The following is a 21382-nucleotide window of genomic DNA, read 5'->3' as shown; positions in this document are numbered from 1 at the left end:
AAGATTAGATGCTCCATGATATACAACCAGGAGATTAACACCTGGCTATAGTCATTTAAGAAATGAAGTCAGATGACCTGGGGTATACTGCTCTACCTAATGAAAGTTCTTGACTTACATTCTTACTTATGACCTGACTACTAACTGCTAGCTATAGCTATATTATTTTCTATGTTGCTTGTTTCAGAAGATTGTTTCTTAGGTTACTAAATCTGTGACTGAGCTTGTGATAAAATGTTGATATGCAGTTCCATATGCTATTAATTGTTGTAATAATGTAACTCTAGATATGGGAAGAAGCAACAAGAGGGAATATTTTCTGGGACCAAGAGACTGGTAAGACAAGTATGATCCAAAGACTTTTGCTACTCACAAGGCCTGCTCTAGAAACAGCACATTGAGTGGCCTATCAATGGAACCTTCCCTAGACCTAGGAATGAGCGTTCCCAGTGCTGCGGGACACAATGGCCAAGAAGTGCCCCCAAAGCATGGTCAAATATGTGGCTACAAAGGGACCCTGCTTACTGGGCTCTGCCAGCTGTCTCGACAAGGATGACATCATGACCACTGCAAACTCCTGACTTTCAACACCCCCCAAAAGGAGTTCAGAGTAGAGGTCAGAAATAAGGCACTCTGAGCTCCGGGAAAAACCCAGAAGAACTGGCTTTCTGATAGTCAGATGCTTTCAGGTAAAGATTTTATGAACCCAAATTCTTGCTTCTTCTTGTACTTAGAGAATCACTAACGTCACGAACCAATGTCCAGTCCTGGTTCTCCTGGCTAGCCCATGAGCAGCTTTTCTACTTCTTTTCATCTTTGGGTCATATACCTTTAACTTTCTTGTAAAGTTTGTTTTTTCTAAAATACCACAAATGTCCAAGTGGTCATGCAAGAATATTCCCAGACCAACACCTAGACAATGCAGAAACAAGTCACGTTATCATTCCATGAACTCTCATTGCCCTCCATGATTGCACCCTGACAGAGTAGGCAAAGGGAACTCAGATTCCCATGACACCTCTGCTCAGCCTGAGAAATCCCAAGTGGTCATTGCCCCTTTTTCCTTGAAACTGGAATCCCAAATGTGTGAGAAGTTAGATAGTTAGACATGAAAATATTTTTGGCCCTAAAAATAAAGAGAGGGAGGTATGTGGTGACCCAGGAACAAAAGAGTAGATAAAACCAAGGAGAGTCTTGGAATGCAGGAATGGAAAAACAAGACCCCTTAGCATCTTTCCCTCCCCCATGTTGTAGCTATTGATGGATTTCAGGTCCTCCTGAGCAGCATAAACTGTCTCCCCTCCTACCCAATAAGGAGAATGTAGTTTTCTTACTCTGCCCCCCACCTAGTATATGTGCCTCATCCATTCAGCAAATGATCCACAAGACCCATCTTTTCCCACTCCTTGTACCCTGGCTATGAAAGTGGCCTGAGGACCCCTGATCAACATCCATTCTCATTTGAGCTGGTCTGCTGTTCTAACAGCATCCCCCATTCTAATAAACTTTATTTCCCTCTCATTTTGTTTCATGTCTGGAAATTCTTTTCCAACCTGAGCCCAGACCACAAGAAAGGTTACTATCCTATTCATTTCAGTTCAGTTCAGTCGCTCAGGTGTGTCCGACTCTCTGTGACCCCATGAATCGCAGCACACCAGGCCTCCCTGTCCATGACCAACTCTTGGAACTTACTCAAACTCATGTCCATCGAGTCGGTGATGCCATCCAGCCATCTGATCATCTGTTGTCCCCTTCACCTCCTGCCCCCAGTTCCTCTGAGCACCAGGGTCTTTTCCAATTAGTCAGCTCTTAGCATGAGGTGGCCAAAGTACTGCAGTTTCAGCTTCAGCATCAGTCCTTCCAGTGAACACCCAGGACTGATCTGCTTTAGGATAGACTGGTTAGATCTCCTTGCAGTCCAAGGGACTCTCAAGAGTCTTCTTCAACACCACAATTCAAATGCATCAATTTTTCAGTGCTCAGCTTTCTTCACAGTCCAACTCTCACATCCATACATGACCAATGGAAAAATCATAGCCTTGACTAGACGGACCTTTGTTGGCAAAGTAGTGTCACTGCTTTTTAATATGCTATCTTGGATGGTCATAACTTTCCTTCCAAGGACTGAGCGTCTTTTAATTTACAATCCTATTCGACCTACTAAAATCTGTAAAACAATTAAAGTTCCAACTTAAGTATGAATTCTTACCTTACTATTCTGTTTCATTGCGGTTCAAAATCGTCATCCATCGAGCAGAATTTTCAACATTAGTAACTCAAATAAACTTGCTAAAAATGTGGCACTTTGGTTCCACTTCAGAACTCTTGGCTCAGAATACACTTAAAAAAATTTTTTTTTCCTGCTTCTTTGATAAACAATGTATCCTATGTCACAGGAGTAGAACACTGAAAAATAAACATGCTAATGTTGCCCTGATGATTTTATAATTTCTCTTTCAGATGAGAATACTTTCTCTAATGACTTGTGGATCATAACTCACCTCTTTTCTTCACATTAGAAATTGGGTAGAAAGGATTACTGTGTAAAAAATATATTTTGTAATACCAGCCAAGCCACTACTTCACGACCAGGTCTCTGAACTTGCTGTTTTCATCTTGGGTCACATAAGGAAGTCTTCCCACGGCCACATGCCCTCTGTACTTTCTATTTCAGGGACGGCTGACGTTCCAGGATGTGGCCATAGACTTCACTCAAGAGGAGTGGGAGTGCCTGGACCTCGGTCAGCGGGAATTGTACAAGGACGTGTTGTTAGAGACCTACGGGAACCTGGCCTCCTTGGGTGAGGACAACTGCCTTCAGAATCCCTTATCCACCCACTAGGTTTTTGTTCTGTCATTTCAAGAATGTTTTCTGACATTTTCTGCTTCCCAAAGTAGTTCCAGATCTCTGCTATCTAGGGGAAAATGGGTATTTGTGGGTTTAGGAAGAAAAGTGATGATTCATGATGACTCGTTATGCTGGTGACATTTTTCTTCCTTGAGGTACTCTGCCTCCTTCCTTCTAGGTTAGTGGTAATTGTGTAAGTTCTGTGGCATTAAATAGTTGCACACTCTCTTAATTTAACATCGATACTACTTACATTTGCCTTAGTACTACTTGACCGGAATCTCAGGATCTGATTGTTAGGTGTTAGTGAGCATTGTATAGTGGCTTTGAATAAAATATTTCCGGATATTGTTTTCTAGAACAAAATGCATTCTCGTTTCACCTGAATACATGTTGGATTCGATACTGATGAATCTCTAACAACATAAATTTTCCTTTCTCTGATCAACAGGGCTTGTCTCTAAGCTGGACCTGGTCACCTTTCTGGAGCAATTGAAGGATCCCAGGAATATAAGGAGAATGGAGACAACAACCAGTTACCCAGGTAGGTATGAATGGATGGAGATGAAGACTCAGATGGCTGGTCCAAGGAGCAACAGGGAACTCATCCTTCATCACATGGAGGATTTGGGAGATTTGCTTCAATGGAAATGGTTTTTGAAAACCTGGGTTTGTGTCTGCTACTGTCATAGAAATATATCATTTGCCCCATTCTGTCTCTTAATCACTCATGAATTTATCTCCAGTGATTACTTTTCTCCATCACAGTGTGAACTAAAAGTCTCCTCTTGGCTTGTGACAAACTGCATTCATTCGTTGCTCTTCAATTTCTTGGGGGCCCTAGGAAAACTGCCCATTTCTGAGTAACTATATGACAGTCCTTTTCAAGTTTTCCTTCTACCTCTAGACAGAAATGTGTGAGTGGAGTGGTAGACAAACTGTCAAACTTCTAGGACTACTGGGAACGGTTTTTTTCCCTCTTGTTTATAATTTCCTATCCACTGAGAGGGACACATAGGACCTTCTAAGTAAATTTCAAATTCAAGTAATTTGTCACTACAGAAAGCAAAACCTCGTGAAAATGAAAGAATGCACATCTCAGGTTGACTTCAAAGTTTCTTTTTTGCTTTTATAATCTCATATTAAATATCTTTAGTGTATTTGATCCAATTATAGCTTGCTAAAATACTTTATTATATTCTGTTACCTCCTAGAATTTTCAAATAAATTGACATAAACTCTTAGCACATGTTCTAATATACTATTAATGGTTGATTCAAAGTATGACAATTTTTACGTTATATAAAGAAATCTTTATTAAAAGTTCTAAATGGAATATAGCTGTTTTCCACTTGTGTGGTCCTATACAGCAAAGAGAATCAATTATACATATCAGTCAGTTTAGTTCTGTCCCTCAGTCAAGTCTGAGTCTGCAATCCATAGTCTGCAGCAAGCCAGGCTTTCCTGTCCATCACCAACTCCCAGAGCCTGCTCAAACTCCAGGCCATTGAGTCAGTGATGCCATCCAACTATATCATCCTCTATTGTCCCCGTCTCCTCTTATCTTCAGTCTTTCCCAGCATCAGGGTCTTTCTCAGTGGGTCAGTTCTTCGCATCAGGTGGCCAAAGTATCGGAGCTTCAGCTTCACCATGTGGTTCCAATGAATATCCAGGAGTGATTTCCTTTAGGATGGAGTGGTGTGATCTTCTTGCAGTCCAAGGGACTGTCACGATCTTCTCCAACAACACAGTTCAACAGCATCAATTCTTCTCCACTCAGCTTTCTTCATGGTTCAACTCTCACATCCATACATGACTACTAGAAAAACCATAGCTTTGACAACATGGACCTTTTTCAGCAACGTAGTGTTTCTGCTTTTTAATATGCTCCCTAGGTTGGTCATAGCTTTTCTTCCAAGGAGTAAGCGTCTTTTACTTTCATGACTGTAGCTACCATCTGCAGTGATTTTTGAACCCCCAAAAATAAAGTCTGTCACTGTTTCCATTGTTTCTCCCACTCTTTGCATGAAAGGATATGACTGGTGCAATGATCTTCGATTTTTGAAGGTTGTGTTTGAAGCCAGCTTTTGCACCCTCTTCTTTCAGTTTCATCAAGAGACTCCTCAGTTCCTCTTCGCTTTCTGCTATAAGGGTTGTGTCATCTGTATGTCTGAGATTATGGATATTTCTCCCTGAAATCTTGATTCCAATTAGTGCTCCATCCAACCTGGAATGTCGCATGATGTGCTGTACATATAACTTAAATAAGCAGAGTGACAATATACAGCCCTGACGTACTCCTTTCCCAATTTGGAATCCATCCGTTGTTACACGTCCAGTTCTCACTGTTGCTTCTTGACACGCATACAGATTTCTCAGGAGGCAGGCAAGGTAGTCTGGTGTTCCCATCTCTTTAAGAATTTTCCACAGTCTTGTGATCCTCAGAATCAAAGGCTGTGGTGTAGCCAATAAAGCAGATGTGGTTGTTTTTCCAGAACTCTCTTGCTTCTTATATGATCCAAGGGATGTTGGCAATTTGATCTCTGGTTCCTCTTCCGTTTCTAAATCCAGCTTGAACATCTGGAAGCTCTCGCTTCACGAACTGTTGAAGGCTCGGTTGGAGAATTTTGAGCCTATGCTATTGTTTAAAATGAGAGAGATTGTGTAGTAGTTTGAGCGTTCTTTGGCATTGCCTTTCTTTGTGATTGTAATGAAAACTGACCTTTTCCCTTCCTGAGGCCACTGCTGAGTTTTCAAAATTTGCTGGCTTATCTAGTGCAGAACTTTAGCATTATCCTCTTTTAGGAGTTGAAATAGCTCAGCTGGAGTTCCATCATGTGCCCTGGCTTTGTTGCTAGTCATGCCTTCTAAGGCCGACTTGACTTTGGACGCCAGGATGTCTGTTACTAGGTGAGTGATCACACCATCGTGGTTATCTCAGTCATTAAGATCTCTATTGTAGAATTCTTCCATGTATTCTCGCCAACTTGTCTTAATATCTTCTGCTGCTTTTAGGCCCATCCGGTTTCTGTCCTTTACTGTTCCCATCTTTGCTTGAAATATTCCTGGTGCCTCTAATTTTCTTAGAGATCTGTAGTCTTTACAGTTCTATTGATTTCCTTCCCATTTAGGCCTCCACAGAGCAATGAGTAGAGTTCCCTCTTTCAGTCATGGTTTTTTTTTTTTTATTATTTTTTTTTTTCAGTCATAGTTTTAAAGTCTCTCTTCTTACTTAATTTCTTAAAACTAGTACTTTATTAAGTTTATCTTATTTGTATTCAGCTTCCTTGGACACTGTCTTATGTGTCCTCAGTTTCTAATTAGTTCTCTGTCACTATTACTTATAATTTTTAGATTGAAACATCTAATAGACCATTCTCAGAAACTTGTGTGGCAAGAAGTGGATTTAAGAATTATTAGGTACATAGAATTTATGAAAGTGGTATCTCAACTTAAGATGACTAAAAGCAGGAAGTAATCATTAGATTGCCTATCACCTGTGAATTCAGTGGTGATTGGAGGTTTTTATCTTGCTTCTTCCCCTATAACCTATGTCTTTGCCATAACATTTTGTCCAGCTTCTGTTTGTGGTCTCTCTTTTGAAGGCTACAGGAACCTAGTTAATCTTCCTTCTGGTGTCTGCACCTTGGTGGGTGAGGTTGGTCCCAAGGTTGGTCCCCTCATTCTCTTGATCTGGGCTTTGGTTGCTGTTAACCGTGACCAGAACCTGCTGTGGATATTCAGGGCTGTTTCCCCATTGTTCTGTGGTTGTTACTGCCCTCTCTCTGGTGGTTCCTGCTCCCTGTGTGGTGTAATAGAGCCCCCAGATCTGAATATTAGCTGTGATTCTGATCTGTGGTGCGAGGCAGGTGGGACAGGAGCACCGCACATAGAGAAAAGTCACTGAGTATTACTCCTCTGGGGATGTTCACTCAGGGTGTGCTCTGGTTCCCCCTCTCATGCGTTCTGCAGGCTCTCATGTGATGTAGTGTTGGCACTGCTCTTGGCCCCAGCTTAACCATGGGCATGATGGCCCTTGGCCCTGGGGTCTCGCAGATGTTGTTTTCACAAGGTCAGCGGCATAGATTCAGTGAAGTCAGGTCCTGGGATTGCATTCAGCGTGGAGCTGGACCCTCTGGTGCTCGGGGGCAGCTCAGGCTCTGTCCTGGCCCAGCCCCCTTGTGTGGGAGCCCACAGAGTCTACAGCAGCTAGAGCTACCCCTGCCTTGACTGAGAGAGCGCTGGTAGGTGATTCAGATGCTCTGTAGAGGCTGAGGTTACACAGCCGGTCGTGGGTGTGAGACCGTGGCTTCTGTTGCTGCAGGGAGAGGTGTCAGCTTTTCTTCTTCATCCCTGGGCCTCAGCTGTGCTTTCAGCTCCATCTGAGCGTGTGGACAACTCACAGGTGTCTTCTCCTGAGCTGCCCCAGGGCACAGGAGTCTGCTGATTGTGGAGGAGGTCGATGGGGGAGGCCGTGGCTGGGGCTCAAAGACTCCACGGGTTGAGTTCTTCATAGTCCTTGGTGAGGAGGGTCTGGCACAAGGGACAAGGGATGCAATGGGCTTCTTCTTTGGCCATCTCTCACCAATGCCACTCTGCTCTCAGGTGATTCAGGCTTCCACCACAAGCATCCCCTTTGCAGAGCTCTTCCCACAGTCCCATCCCTTCAGGATGTTTCCTCACAGCCAACCTCAATCCTCTGCCTGGGTCTGCTCTCTGAACCCCACATTTCAGCACCCAGCCCTTGTCTGCAGTGGTGGACATGCCTCTCAGGCTGGGCGGGCAGGGCAGAGGTCAGGACCCCGTGTGCAGGTCTCACCCTGTCCTGCTGTCACACGCGGGTTGCCATGTTCTCTCCACAGAGAATGAGGCTCTCCTGGCCAAACTGAGTGCCCGACGAGGGCCTTCCCCGAATGTGGAGACCTCTTCTCACTTTCATCTCCCTGCAGGGTTCCAGGCCCCATCCCGCTTTCTCTCCTCTTCCTTTTCCTTCTTCTTCTCATGTCCTACCTGGCTCAGCAGGAATCTTTCTTGTTTCTTTAGATTTCGAGGGGTCTCTGCTAGTGTTCAGCTGGGCTCTGTGAGAATTGTTCCATTTCTCATTCATTTGTGGACAGAGAGATGGTCTCCACATCTGCCTATGCCTCTGACATCTTGATGCTTCCATCTCCATTTTATCTTATTTTTTAATCTCTATTTTAGTTTTAAACTAGCTGTAGTCATCAATTTTCTCTAAATGTTTAAAGATTTTCACTGAGTATAGCAGGGGAAATTACTTGTTATTTGATATCTTTCAGCCTTGTCTCCACAAGACACCCAGGATTTGATTCCGAAAAATCCAGCATTAGAAGATGTATTCCCAAAAGCAAACCTAGGAATATATCAAATATTTCATCTCAAAAACTTAAATTTAAGAAAAGACTGCGAATATACATGGGTATATGAAAGACAGAGAGGATCTTTATATGGACTTAAAGAAATGGAGACATTTACACAGATTGCGAACATTACTGGAAAAAGAATTGAGCGACCCGAGTCAAGCTGGGAGAAACACCCACTTCAGTCTTCAACATTTGCCAAGATGTGTAAGTGTTTAAGAAAAGATTTCCATCCTTTTTTGAAACATACATGTTCTCTAAATGGAAGCATGGAAAATCTGGGGAGTAATCTTGTCTCTACTGCAAATACTCATTCAAACAATTCTGAACATAGGCTTCGACTCAGCATACATTCAAGCATGCCTGAACACCTACAATTTAACAGTGAGTGGGAAAACTCACAGTCTAATCAATTTGAGGGATCCATGAGCAGGGGCTCATTTTTCTTCCCCCAACAGATATTATCTCTCCATTCCAAGATGTATAATGTTGATGATACTGGAAGAGATGGAATCCAACCATCATTCTTCAATACGTATTGTGATATGGTCAGTACAAAACAACTTTCCGTGTGTAATAAAATGAGTCAGACCTTAAGTAAGAGTTCTAGCTCCAGTAATTACAAGAGTATTTCTGGTGGGCTGAGAAGGTATTCAGGCAATGAACCTGGGTATACGGTTGAAGGAGACTCCAACCTTAAGAAACATCAGGGACCCGAATCTACAAACAAGGATTCTAAAAGTAATACTTATAGAAATGCCTTTGATCAAATACCAGGTTTTTCTCTCGATAAGAGTACTTTTACTGAAGAGGGGAGTTGTACTCAATATGGTATGGTTTCTAATCAGTCTTCAGAACTTATTCAACCGCAGACTGTTCAGAATCCGCAAAAAGAAAACAAGTGTAAGATATGTGGGAAACTGTTTAGTAAATCATGCCATCTAAGGAGACATAAGAAAATTCATACAAGAAAGAAACCGTTCCAATGTACACAATGTAACAAAGTGTTTAAGCATCGCTCACTTCTTAGTAAACATCAGCGAATTCACACTGGAGATAAACCTTATAAATGTGCAGAATGTGGCAAAGCCTTTACTTACAACTCACATCTTACTGAACACCAGCGAATTCACACTGGAGAGAAACATTATAAATGTACAGAATGTGGCAAAGCCTTTATCTGTTACTCACATCTAACCTATCATCAGCAAATTCATACTGGAGAGAGACCTTATAAATGTACAGAATGTAGCAAAGCCTTTATCTGTTACTCACAGCTAACCTATCATCAGCGAATTCATACTGGAGAGAAGCCTTATAAATGTAAAGAATGTAACAAAGCCTTTCATCGTCTCTCACTTCTTACTGGACATGAGCAAATTCATTCTGGGGAGAGACCTTATAAATGTAAAGAATGTAACAAAGCATTTATTCAGTGCTCAAATCTTACTCGGCATCAGCGAATTCATACTGGAGAGAAGCCTTATAAATGTAAAGAATGTAACAAATCCTTTCATCATTGCTCAGTTCTTACTCGACATCAGCGAATTCATTCTGGGGAGAGACCTTATAAATGTAAAGAATGTAGCAAAGCCTTTATTCAGTGCTCACATCTTACTCAACATCAGCGGATTCATTCTGGGGAGAGACCTTATAAATGTCAAGAATGTAACAAAGCTTTTATTCAATACTCACATCTTACTCGACATCAGCGAATTCATACTGGAGAGAAGTCTTATAAATGTAAAGAATGTAACAAAGCCTTTATTGAATGCTCACATCTTACCCAACATCAGGAAATTCATACTGCAGAGAGACCTTATAAATGTAAAGAATGTAACAAAGCCTTTATTCAGTGCTGGCAACTTACTCAACATGAGCGAATTCATACTGGAGAGAAGCCTTATAAATGTAAAGAATGTAACAAAGCCTTTATGTGTTGCTCACATCTTACCCAACATCAGCAAATTCATACTGGAGAGAAACCTTATAAATGTAAAGAATGTGACAAAACCTTTACTACGAATTCGGCCCTTACTCAACATCACCAAATTCATACTGGGGATAGATGTTATAAATGTACAGAATGTGGCAAGGCCTTCTTTAAGGGTTCTAATCTTACTAAACATCAGCGAATCCATACTGGGGAGAGACCATATAAATGTACAGAATGTGGCAAAACCTTTAATCGGAGCTCAATTCTTACTACACATTTGCGTGTTCATACTGGAGAGAAACCTTATAAATGTACAGAATGTGGCAAAGCCTTTAGTCATAGTAGTAATCTCACTAAACATCTGAGAACACACACTGGAAAGGAACCCTAATAATGGAACAAGTGATGGAAGAGGTTTGCCCTAAACAAAAAAACATCAATTCATCAGCGAATTCACACTGGAGATAAACCTTATAAATGTGCAGAATGTGGCAAAGCCTTTACTTACAACTCACATCTTACTGAAGGGATCCATGAACAGGGGCTCATTTTTCTTCCCCCAACAGATATTATCTCTCCATTCCAAGATGTATAATGTTGATGATACTGGAAGAGATGGACTTTACTCAGGGTAGATTATAAAAGCTGAACTGCAAGTACTCCTGTTTTTTCTGGCTGATTCCAGCTTTGACCTCGCTCAGAAACTCCTGCCCTAAATCCTCCCCTACAAGAGAGGTCTTAGGTGTGGTGAGTGTGAGGCTTTGAGCTCAGGACTCCTGAACATTGGTTTTGGAGTAACATCAGAACAAAATGGGATTTGCTGATGACTCCTTTCATGGCCCCACTGTAAACCTGCAGATTCATAACTTCTTGGAGTGGGGACCTGGGCACCAGGGATTTGTATTCATTGAAATGGTTCAGAAAGAATCTTTATCCAAGAGGTTTCCATCTGGTTTCCCATCAGGATCATGTGACGAGTGTCAGGAAATGACCTCACTGATGCCCTCCCATCGGAGTTCTAGTTTGGTCCTGTGGGAGCATCAGTGTGGTGTGTAGGATGTGCTCCAGGGATTCTAAGGGGAGGGCCGGGATAAGGACGTGGCTCCTGGTCCATTTGTGAGAGCTGAGGCCCAGCTTCAGTCCAAGGAGACGCCGCAGGGTTGGTCTAGCTGAATTTGGACCGGGGAAGTCAGTCAGCTCACACCGTCTGTGTGAGCAGAGTGTTAGCAGCTATCTCTGGGGAGAAAACAATCAAGAAATTAGCTCACAGGATGGTCTCCAGGTAGGAATTGATTGTTCTTGAATCTCTCCTGAGACAGAGGACAGGAGCGGTCATTCTTCTCAGCTTTTCAAGGTCTTTCTGTCTGTAGTGAGAGAGTGATTTCCTAGGCAGGTTGAGAAGAAGCTTGGGGGTCCCCAAGTTAAGAGGGGTCTGGAATTCTCAAGGAAGAAGAAAGGACAAACTTTTTTTTCTTTTGTCTACATTCCTTAGGATTATATAACAATGATGTATCCTAAAAAAAAAATAATGGATCCTGCCTGAGGACAGTCTCTGGATTAAACCTTCTGGCTAATCCTGTTATTTTAAAATGTAAGTTATAGGAGTAGATCTGGTGAGGTCTTTACAACGTCCAGACATTCTTTGGATTCATTGGAGAGTATGTAACTCCATTACTAACACTCACAAGAGGGTACTCTTTCTGCCCCCTTTTGATGTCTATGTCAGAAGCTTTCTCTGTCTCCTTTATACTTTAATAAAACTACTACACAAAGGCTGTGAGCAATCAAGCCTTGTCTCTGGCCCCCTCTGAATTCTCCAGAGACCAAGAACCCCAGCCTCTTTGCATGATTCAGCAACAACGTTTCATCTTGGGGGCTCATCCGGGAGTCTTCAGATCAAGGTAAGGATGCTTGGAGCTCTAGTTCTCCTAGTGAACACGTTTTCTGCTGTACTTGACTAACTCTTTGGTGTGCTTGCATGAATGAATGAAATGCCTTGCATGAAGCAAGTGAACTGCTCTGCGGTTCTGTGGTGACCTCATAGGGCTGATGGCAGAAACCTGTCGGGGATTTATACCAACCTGCCAATGCCAAGAGGCACCCAGCGTCTCCTTCGGGGACTGACCAGAGACGGGCAAAGCATGTGGACTGAACTCTCCTTTCTCGGTCAAACTTTTTGGTCTCTTTGGCCATTGGAAATTAGATGGAGGACAGGAGACAAAGAGGTAAAGAAAAGCAGGATTCTCCAATCTATCCCTGGGGTCATATACACAGAACAGCCAGAGAGACCGAGGAACAGCCACACATGAAGAGGCTGCCTCTTCATGAAGCACCCACTGGGAGAAATAATCAGTCTATGAGAATTAATAAGCCTTTTTCTCATCAAGAAATACAAGAAATCAAGGAAGATCTGGGAGACTACTTAAAGGACCCAGAAAAATATATTAGAGCTTTTTTTTCTTTTAATTTTTATTTTTTTAAAATTTTTATCTTTTTATATTAGAACTTTTAAAGGTGTTACTCTGCTTTATGACCTTACTTGGAAGGATATGATATATATCTTGGGACAAATGCTGACTCCCGACTCAAAAAAGTTTTGGGAAAAGCGGTTGCTTATGGACATGAATGGCTTGGTAATGAATCAGTACGGAAGAGGGAGATAACAACGATTCAAACTCAAGTGCATTTGCAGCTTAACATCCCCAGAGAAGACAGAACAGAAGGAAGAAGAGGACGAAACGGCAGCTTCTCAGGTAAATGTCCTATCCTGAGTCTCCGCCTGTGTCTGCTTTTCCTCCTGAAATGCCCAAATGAGAATATGGAAGCCTTTAGTTCTCTGCTCCTAATTTATTTGTTATCATCTTATTTTTCCCTGTTTCCTCTTATTATAGCAAAGACCTTCCCTTTAGACTGCTTTCTTGTGTCCCAGAGCCTTTTCTCCGTTGTCTGCATCCTCGCTTTCTAAGGAGCATGATGAATTCTCAACATGAATCAGCGACTTTGAACTGTTCAAAATATTCTTTTTGTGAGAGATCAGCTTGGGGAGTCACTCCTATCCTCACTCCCACTGGGATGTGGTTTGGTGATGGGATTTTAGGGACGTTGGGAAATGCAGTGATGACTTAGCACCTGGATGCAATTTAGATATTTAAAACGGAGTTTGAAAATCCCATTATACATAGAACCAATTCTCTTCTGTCCATGGGATTTTCCAGGCAAGAATTCTGCAGTGGGTTGCCATTTTCTCGTCCCAGGGATTCTCTCACCATGAGACTGAAGCCGCATCTCCTGCATTAGCAGGCAGATTTTTTACCACTGAGCCAGCTGGGAAGCCCAGTGACTCAACTCAGTGGTCCAGAGTTTTTCAGAAAATGTTCAGAAATAAAAAGAAAACTGGAAGATACTGTCCTTTGCATTGTTAAGACTTACTAGTTAAATGCATCATGAGGATACTAAACAGGGGAAGTATAGGTGAAATGAAATTTGCATAAAATTAACATTTTAAAATGTTAGACTCAAGTTATAATTTCCTTGTTAATTCCAGAATGCCCAGGCAGTGATAGTGCATCTTTCATGTGATTCATTTACACCGTGACATCTGGTGTAATGATGTAATGATGCCCACTGGTTCTGGCGACGTCTCTCTGACATCGTGAGGCTACGAAGTTCATATTTCTTTCCTCTCTCTTTAAAGGAGATTGTAGAAGAAAGGAACAAGGAATGTGTGGAAATGCTCATAGTTAATGGAGAAACTCCCCCATCTTGGTTTCTCTTAGCTTCTGAGAATGAACACTCATTGTGTGGATTATAGGTGCTGCGTGTTTGGGATAGCCGTATTGATCATTCAAGCCCAGGTGTGATGTTTTCAGAACACTCCATGCTCAAATCACAGATACAGTCTTTTTACCACATTTTTGTATTTTTTCAAAATGTTTACAACAATCATAATGGTGCTAATCTGTTTTCCACTGTGTTGAAAGGTAAAGCTCAACACAAATGATACAATTTTTCCAGAAAGAAAAGCTTCAGAACCAGGGGTCCTAATTTATCTTATACTGCTGTGTATGTTTCCACCCTAAATGTACCTAAAATGTACAAAGAATATCATCCACAAGTAGATGTTTATATATTAACCCTGTAAAAATAATCTTGATTTTATTGACATGAATAGCTTTAATATTCTTAGTAATTATAATCTCATTTTAATGTATCCCTGTGTGCAGAAAAATGTCAATTATTTGGTTGATTTTTTTTTCTTCTTTTGGTATTCCCCCAAGTTATATAAAGTTCTTTTGAAAAATACATGAATTTATTTGTTTGGCTCAATTGTGTCTTAGTTGTAGCAGGCAGAATCTTAGAGCCATGTGGGAAATTTTGTTGACACTGGACAACTTTGGCTGTGGGGTGTGGGATCTATTTCTCTAAGCAGGTATTGAACCCATCCCCCTGCCTTGGGAGCTGAGTGTCAGTCATGGGCTGCCAGGGGATGTTTCTCAGGAGCTGAGAGTCAGTCATGGGCTGTCAGGGGATGTTTCACAGGAGCTGAGAGTCAGTCATGGACTGTCAGGGGATGTTTCACAGGAGCTGAGAGTCTTAGTCATGGGCTGCCAGGGAATGTTTCTCAGGAGCTGAGAGTCAGTCATGGGCTGTCAGGGGATGTTTCACAGGAGCTGAGAGTCAGTCATGGGCTGTCAGGGAATGTTTCACAGGAGGATTCTTGTGTGCTGTTTCCTGTGTCTCTTGAGCCCTCCGTTCCTTATCAGTTCCTGTCAGGACTGTCAGTTCCAAGCCACTCCCAGGACTGAAATCCTAGAGATGGGATGCGTGCGTAGGATTTCCTTCATTAGCTTTTCCATTTGGTGAAAGGGGTTTTTTCCACCCTCATTTGATATGGATTGCGTTTTGGCCTTGTGGTCTCTATTGCTTCTTGTTTCCTTGGTAGCTTGTAAAGTCTGGTCTTTTGATCTTCATCTGAAGAAGCTACCTTGTGATATGGTATATATACTCACACAGAATTCAATGGAGTACCCTTGTTCCACCAGAAACTTGGGTCCCCGTGTCCTTCTCTCTCTCTCTCTTTCTGGCTGATTCTCTGGAGCGCGGAGGCCTGATGCATAACCCAGGAATTTTAGCCTCTTTTCCTTCTTTCACTTTCTTAAGGTCGACTCTGGACCAGCAGGTTCCTGTCCATTAAAGGACCCCAACAATGGACCACCACAAAAGTTCCTCTAAAACTTCTGTTAACTTTCATTAGTGTTGTCTCTGTGTATTTGTGGTTTATTAGTTCAATTCTAGGTCACACAAACTGAAGCAAAATTCAAGCTCTTCCATTCAATGAATATTTGATAAAATATTTGCAAAAAGGTGGAACTGCAATGGTGTTGATTTTATATTATTTCTGTGGTGCATTCAACAGTAAAAGCTGTTAGAAAGACATAATATATACTAAATAATTCAAAGGATTGTAGCTACCCTGGGTACTATTCTATCAGACCTCTCAAATTTGCAGAATACTGAAAGTTCATTGTTTAAGTATTAATCTTTACTATTCTATTTCTTTGCAGCTCATGTAGCTCAAAATAGCTATTTATGGAGCAGATTTCTTCACATTACTAGTTAAAATAAGCTTGTTTATAATGTGGAGCACTGGTACCACTCCAAAACTCTTGAATCAGAGTATGCTTTTTAAAAATGTCTCCTGTGTTCTTGATAGACAATTTATCCTGTATCACAGGCTTATGACACTCAAAATTTAATATGCCAGTGTTGATCTGATCATTTTATAATTTCCCTTCCAGATCACAATAGTTTGTGTAATGCTTTGTGGATCATATCTCATCCTCTTTTCCTGGGGTGTAAATGTGATGGAAAATATTACTGTGTAAAAATGTTATCATTCTGTAATATCAGCCACACCACTAATCACAACCAGGTTTCTGAACTTGCTGTTTTCATCTTGGGTCACATGTGGAAGTCTTCCCACGGCCACACGGCATCTGTCCTTTGTATTTCAGGGACAGCTGACATTCTGGGATGTGGCCATAGATTTTACTCGAGAGGAGTGGGAATGCCTGGACTTTTTCTTCTTCCAATAATTTCAGGTCCTTGCTTTCTAGGGGAAAATGGGTATTTGTGATATTTGAAAGACAGTTTTCATGAGTCATTATGATTCTAAACTATTTCTTCCTTGATGTAATCTGTTGCCTTCATTCTTCTTGTTTGCTATTCAGTGGCTAAGTTGTATTTAACTCTTGGATCCCATGGAATGCAGCAAGTCAGGCTTCCCTCTCCTTCATCAATGCCTGGAATTTGCTCAAGTTCATCTCCACTGAGTCAGCAAAGATATTCAACCATCTCACCCTGTGTCACTGCCTTCTCCTTTTGCTTTCAATGTTTCTCAGCATCAGGATCTTGCCAATGAGTTGGTTCAGCAGACAAAGAGACCAAAGTATTGCGGCTTCAGCCTCAGAATCAGTCCTTACTATATATATTCTTGATTGATTTCCTTGTGGTTGACTTGTTTCAGCTTTTTAAGTACAAAGGACGCTAAAGAGCCTTCTCAAAAAAAAACAAACAAAAAAAACCACCAAAGTCCTCTGCACCACCATTCAAGCTCTCAATTCTTTGGCGCTCATCCATCTTTATCATCCAACTATCACATCCATATGTGACTACTAGAAAAACCATAGCTTTGACCATATGGACGTTTGTGTCCAAAGTGATATCCTGCTTTTGACTACGCTGTCTAGATTGCTCATAGCTTTTCTTCCAAGGAGAAACTGTCTTTGAGTTTCATGGCTGAAATCACCATCCGCAGTGATTTTGGAGCCCCCCTAAAGTCTGTCACTGGTTCCGTTTTCCTCATCTATTTGCATTAAGTGATGGGGCTAAATACCATGATCTTAGTTTTCTGAATGTTGAGTTTTCTGCCAGCTTCTTTCACTCTCAGTTTCATCCCCGTTAAGAACCTCTTTAGTTCCTTTTCGCTTTCTGCCACTAGTGTGGTATCATGTACATATCTGAGATCGTTGATATTTCTGGCAATCCTGATTCCAGGTTCTACTTTATCCAGCATGGCATTTGCATAACATACTCTACATGGAAGTTAAATAAGCAGGGTGATAATATACAACTCTGCGGTCCTCCTCCCCTGTTTGAAACCAGTCTATTTTTCCGACTTTGGTTCTAACTGTTGCTCCATGACCTGCATATCCTTCATTCTGATCTAGTGATGATTCTATAAATTCTCTGGCATAAAATAATGCCAACCTCCTCTTAAAATCAGATTCCTTCTACCTGCTTTATCCTCAGTAGAGCTTGAGTACAATATCAGAATCTGACTTTTATGCATTTGTATTTTAAAGGTGCTTTCAATAAAGTCTTTGGGGAAGTCCTTTTTTTTTTTTTTTTTTTTTGCTCTTTCAACTTTCTACCTTGTTTTCTTTTCTTACCTTAACACGTACTGGATTGGAAACAGATGAATCACCACCAAAACACATATTCCTTTTTCTGATGAACACATCTTGTGTTCTCTAAACTGGACCTTTTCACTTTTCAGGATCAAGTGAAGGATTCCTGGACTGTAAGTAAAGTGGACAAAACAGCATTGCACCCAGGTCCATGGCAGTGGGTGGAGCAGATGACTCGGATGAGAAGGACGAGTGTCCTGAAGGAAGCAATACTTTGTCATGTGGTTTGCGAAGATCTGCTTCAACGGGAATGATTTTGGATTAGTCTTGGTTTATTTCTGTCACTGTCATAGAGGGTCATCTCTTGACCCATCCTTGATGCTTTTTATCATTTATGTATTTCTCTCCAGTGATTAATTTTCACATTCACAATGAGGACAAGGATTCTTGTCTTGGCCTAGGACAAATGGCATGACCTGATGGCTCCTCCATTGAGCCATTGAGGAGGTTTCAGGAAAAACTGTGTGGATTTCTGAGTAACTATATTGAGCCCTTTTAAATCTTCTGATTCTTTCTCTAGTCAGAAGTGTGTGGGTGGAGTTGTGAACAAACTGCCACACTTCTGGGACTACTGCTGACAGATACTATTTGTTTTCTACCTTATAATTGCGAATCCTTGAAAACTACACGTATGATCTGATAAAGTTCATCTTCAAATTCTTTCTTCACTGCTTAAGACACCTCCTTTAAATGAACAATTGCAAACCTGAATTTTACTTCAAAGTTTCTCTTTTTATTAATGATGAACTAACATGGTTTTCATTCCAATCCCAAAGAAAGGCAATCCCAAATAATGCTCAAACTACCACACAATTGCATTCATCTCACAGGCTAGTAAAGTTATGCTCAAAGTTCTCCTAGCCAGGCTTCAGCAATACGTGAACCGTGGACTTCCAGATGTTCAAGCTGGTTTTACAAAAGGCAGGGGAACCAGAGGTCAAATTGCCAACATCCACTGGATCATCGAAAAAGCAAGAGAGTTCCAGAAAAACATCTATTTCTGCTTTATCGACTATGCCAAAGCCTTTGACTGTGTGAAACACAATAAAATGGAAAATTCTGAAAGAGATGGACATATCAGACCACCTACCTGCCTCTTGAGAAACCTGTATGCAGGTCAGAAAGCAACAGAACTGGACATGGAACAACAGACTGGTTGCAAATAGGAAAAGGAGTACATCAAGACTGTATATTGTCACCCTGCTTATTTAACTTATATGCAGAGTACATTATGAGAAACACTGGGCTGGAGGAAGCACAGGCTGGAATCAAGATTGCCGCGAAAAATCTCGATAACCTCAGATATGCAGATGGCACCACCCTTATGGAAGAAAGTGAAGAGGAACTAAAAAGCCTCTTGATGAAAGTGAAAGAGGAAAGTAAAAAAGTTGGCTTGAAGCTTAACATTCAGAAAACTAAGATCATGGCATCTGGTCCCATCACCTCATGGGAAATAGATGGGGAGACAGTGGAAACAGTGTCAGACTTCTTTTGGGGGACTGCAAAATCACTGCAGATGGTGACTGCAGCCGTGAAATTAAAAGACGCTTACTCCTTGAAAGGAAAGTTATGACCAACCTAGATAGCATATTAAAAAGCAGAGACACTACTTTGCCAACAAAAGTCTGTCTGGTCAAGGCTATGGTTTTTCCAGTGGTCATGTTTGGATGTGAGAGTTGGACTCTGAAGAAAGCTGAGTGCCCATTATCAGAGAAATGCAAATCAAAACCACAATGAGGTACAATTACACGCCAGTCAGGATGGCTGCTATCCAAGAGTCTACAAGCAATAAATGCTGGAGAGGGTGTGGAGAAAAGGGAACCCTCTTACACTGTTGGTGGGAATGCAAACTAGTACAGCCACTATGGAAAACAGTGTGGAGATTTCTTAAAAAACTGGAAATAGAACTACCATATGACCCAGCAATACCACTTCTGGGCATACACACTGAGGAAACCAGATCTGAAAGACACACATGCACCCCAATGTTCATCGCAGCACTGTTTATAATAGCCAGGACATGGAAGCAACCTAGATGCCCATCAGCAGATGAATGGATAAGGAAGCTATGGTACATATACACCATGGAATATTACTCAGCTGTTAAAAAGAATTCATTTGAATCAGTTCTAATGAGATGGATGAAACTGGAGCCCATTATACAGAGTGAAGTAAGCCAGAAAGATAAAGAACATTACAGTATACTAACACATATATACGGAATTTAGAAAGATGGTAACGATGGCCCTATATACAGGGCAGGAGAAGAGACGCAGAAGTACAGAACAGACGAACTCTGTGGGAGAAGGTGAGCATGGGATGATTCGAAAGAACAGCATGTATATTATCTGTGGTGAAACAGACCACCAGCCCAGGTGGGATGCATGAGTCAAGTGCTCGGGCCTGGTGGGCTGGAAAGACCCAGAGGAATTGGGTGGAGAGGGAGGTGGGATGGGGGACCGGGATGGGGAATACATGTAACTCTATGGCTGATTCATATCAATGTATGACAAAACCCACTGAAAAATAAAAATAAATAAATAAATAAAATAAAAATTAAAAATAAATAAATAAATAAATTCTTTGGAAATAAAAAAAAAAAAAGAAAGAAAGAAAGCTGAGTGCCGAAAAATTGATGCTTTTGAACTGTGGTGTTGGAGAAGACTCTTGAGAGTCCCTTGGACTGCAAGGAGATCAGTCCTGGGTGTTCATTGGAAGAACTGATGCTGAAGCTGAAACTCCAATACTTTGGCCACCTGATGTGAAAAACTGACTCATTGGAAAAGACCCTGATGCTGGAGCGATTGGGGGCAGGAGGAGAAGGGGACGACAAGGATGAGATGGCTGGATGGCATCACCAATTCGATCGGCATGAGTTTGAGTAAACTCCAGGAGTTTATGATGGACAGGGAGGCCTGGCGCGCTGTGATTCATGGAGTTGCAAAGAGTCGGACACAACTGAGCGACTGAACTTAACTGAACTGAGCTGAACATTAAATATGTTAAGTGTATTTACCCTAGTTCCTCAATGATAAATTACTCTCAAGAGTCTTCTTCAGCACCACAATTTGAAAGCATCAGTTCTTCAGTGCCCTGCCTTGTCTGTGGTCCAAATCTCAAATGACTATTGGAAAGACCATAGGTTAGACTAGATGGACTTTTAGTAGCAATTGGTGTCTTTGCTTTTTAATACACTTAAGTTTTTCATAAGCTTTCCTTTCAAGAGGCAAGCATCTTTTCATTTCATGGTGGCAGTCACTGTTCACAGTGATTTTAAAGCCCAGGAAGAGAAAATCTGTCACTCTTTCCACTTTTTCCCTCTACTAGCTATCGAGTGATAAGACCAGATGTCATCATCATAGTTTTTTTAATGATGAGTTTTAAGCCAGCTTTTTCACTCACCTCATTCACCCTCTCAAGAGGATCTTTAGTTTCTCTTCGCTTTCTGCCAGTAGTGTGGAATCATCTGGATATCTGAGGTTGTTGCTCTTCATCCAGGCCATCTTGACTCTTAACACTTAAGAAGCCTTTTCTAAAAGCAGATCTCTGAGCCTAGGTGGAACAAAAGCGATTCAGAAGCCACCAGCTGTTTCCCTCCTGATAAGTGCTGAGGAGCTGGGGCGGGTGGGGGGGGGGGGCTGGGGGGTGGTATGAGACGCTGCCATCTGCCATTGTTATTCAGACTTTGGTTCTTGAAAAGACTGATTCATAGAGGGTGTGACTTAGTGATCAGTGACCTCCCTCATCCACT

The 21382-nt window shown here is 41.6% G+C and overlaps 2 protein-coding genes across 3 annotated transcripts in view; both read left to right on the top strand.

The window, feature by feature from the left end:
* The window catches only part of LOC136161698 (zinc finger protein 665-like), a 77559-nt gene that overhangs the window by 10378 nt on the left and 45799 nt on the right, over positions 1-21382 (top strand). The window contains exons 4-6 of the mRNA XM_065926719.1: positions 2675-2801; positions 3300-3392; positions 8146-10576. Of these exons, the coding sequence (XP_065782791.1) occupies positions 2675-2801; positions 3300-3392; positions 8146-10553 (2628 nt within the window). The 3' untranslated portion in view covers positions 10554-10576. The remainder of the gene's footprint in view (positions 1-2674; positions 2802-3299; positions 3393-8145; positions 10577-21382) is intronic.
* LOC136161699 (zinc finger protein 678-like) overlaps positions 1-21382 on the top strand; it is a 77546-nt gene that overhangs the window by 10365 nt on the left and 45799 nt on the right. The gene's annotated exons all lie outside the window — the stretch shown is intronic.

This window comes from Muntiacus reevesi, chromosome 2, assembly GCF_963930625.1.
Source record: "Muntiacus reevesi chromosome 2, mMunRee1.1, whole genome shotgun sequence".
Taxonomy (NCBI): Eukaryota; Metazoa; Chordata; class Mammalia; order Artiodactyla; family Cervidae; genus Muntiacus; species Muntiacus reevesi.
Note: the sequence above shows the minus strand (reverse complement) of the source record. Positions and strands in the feature narration are given on the sequence as shown.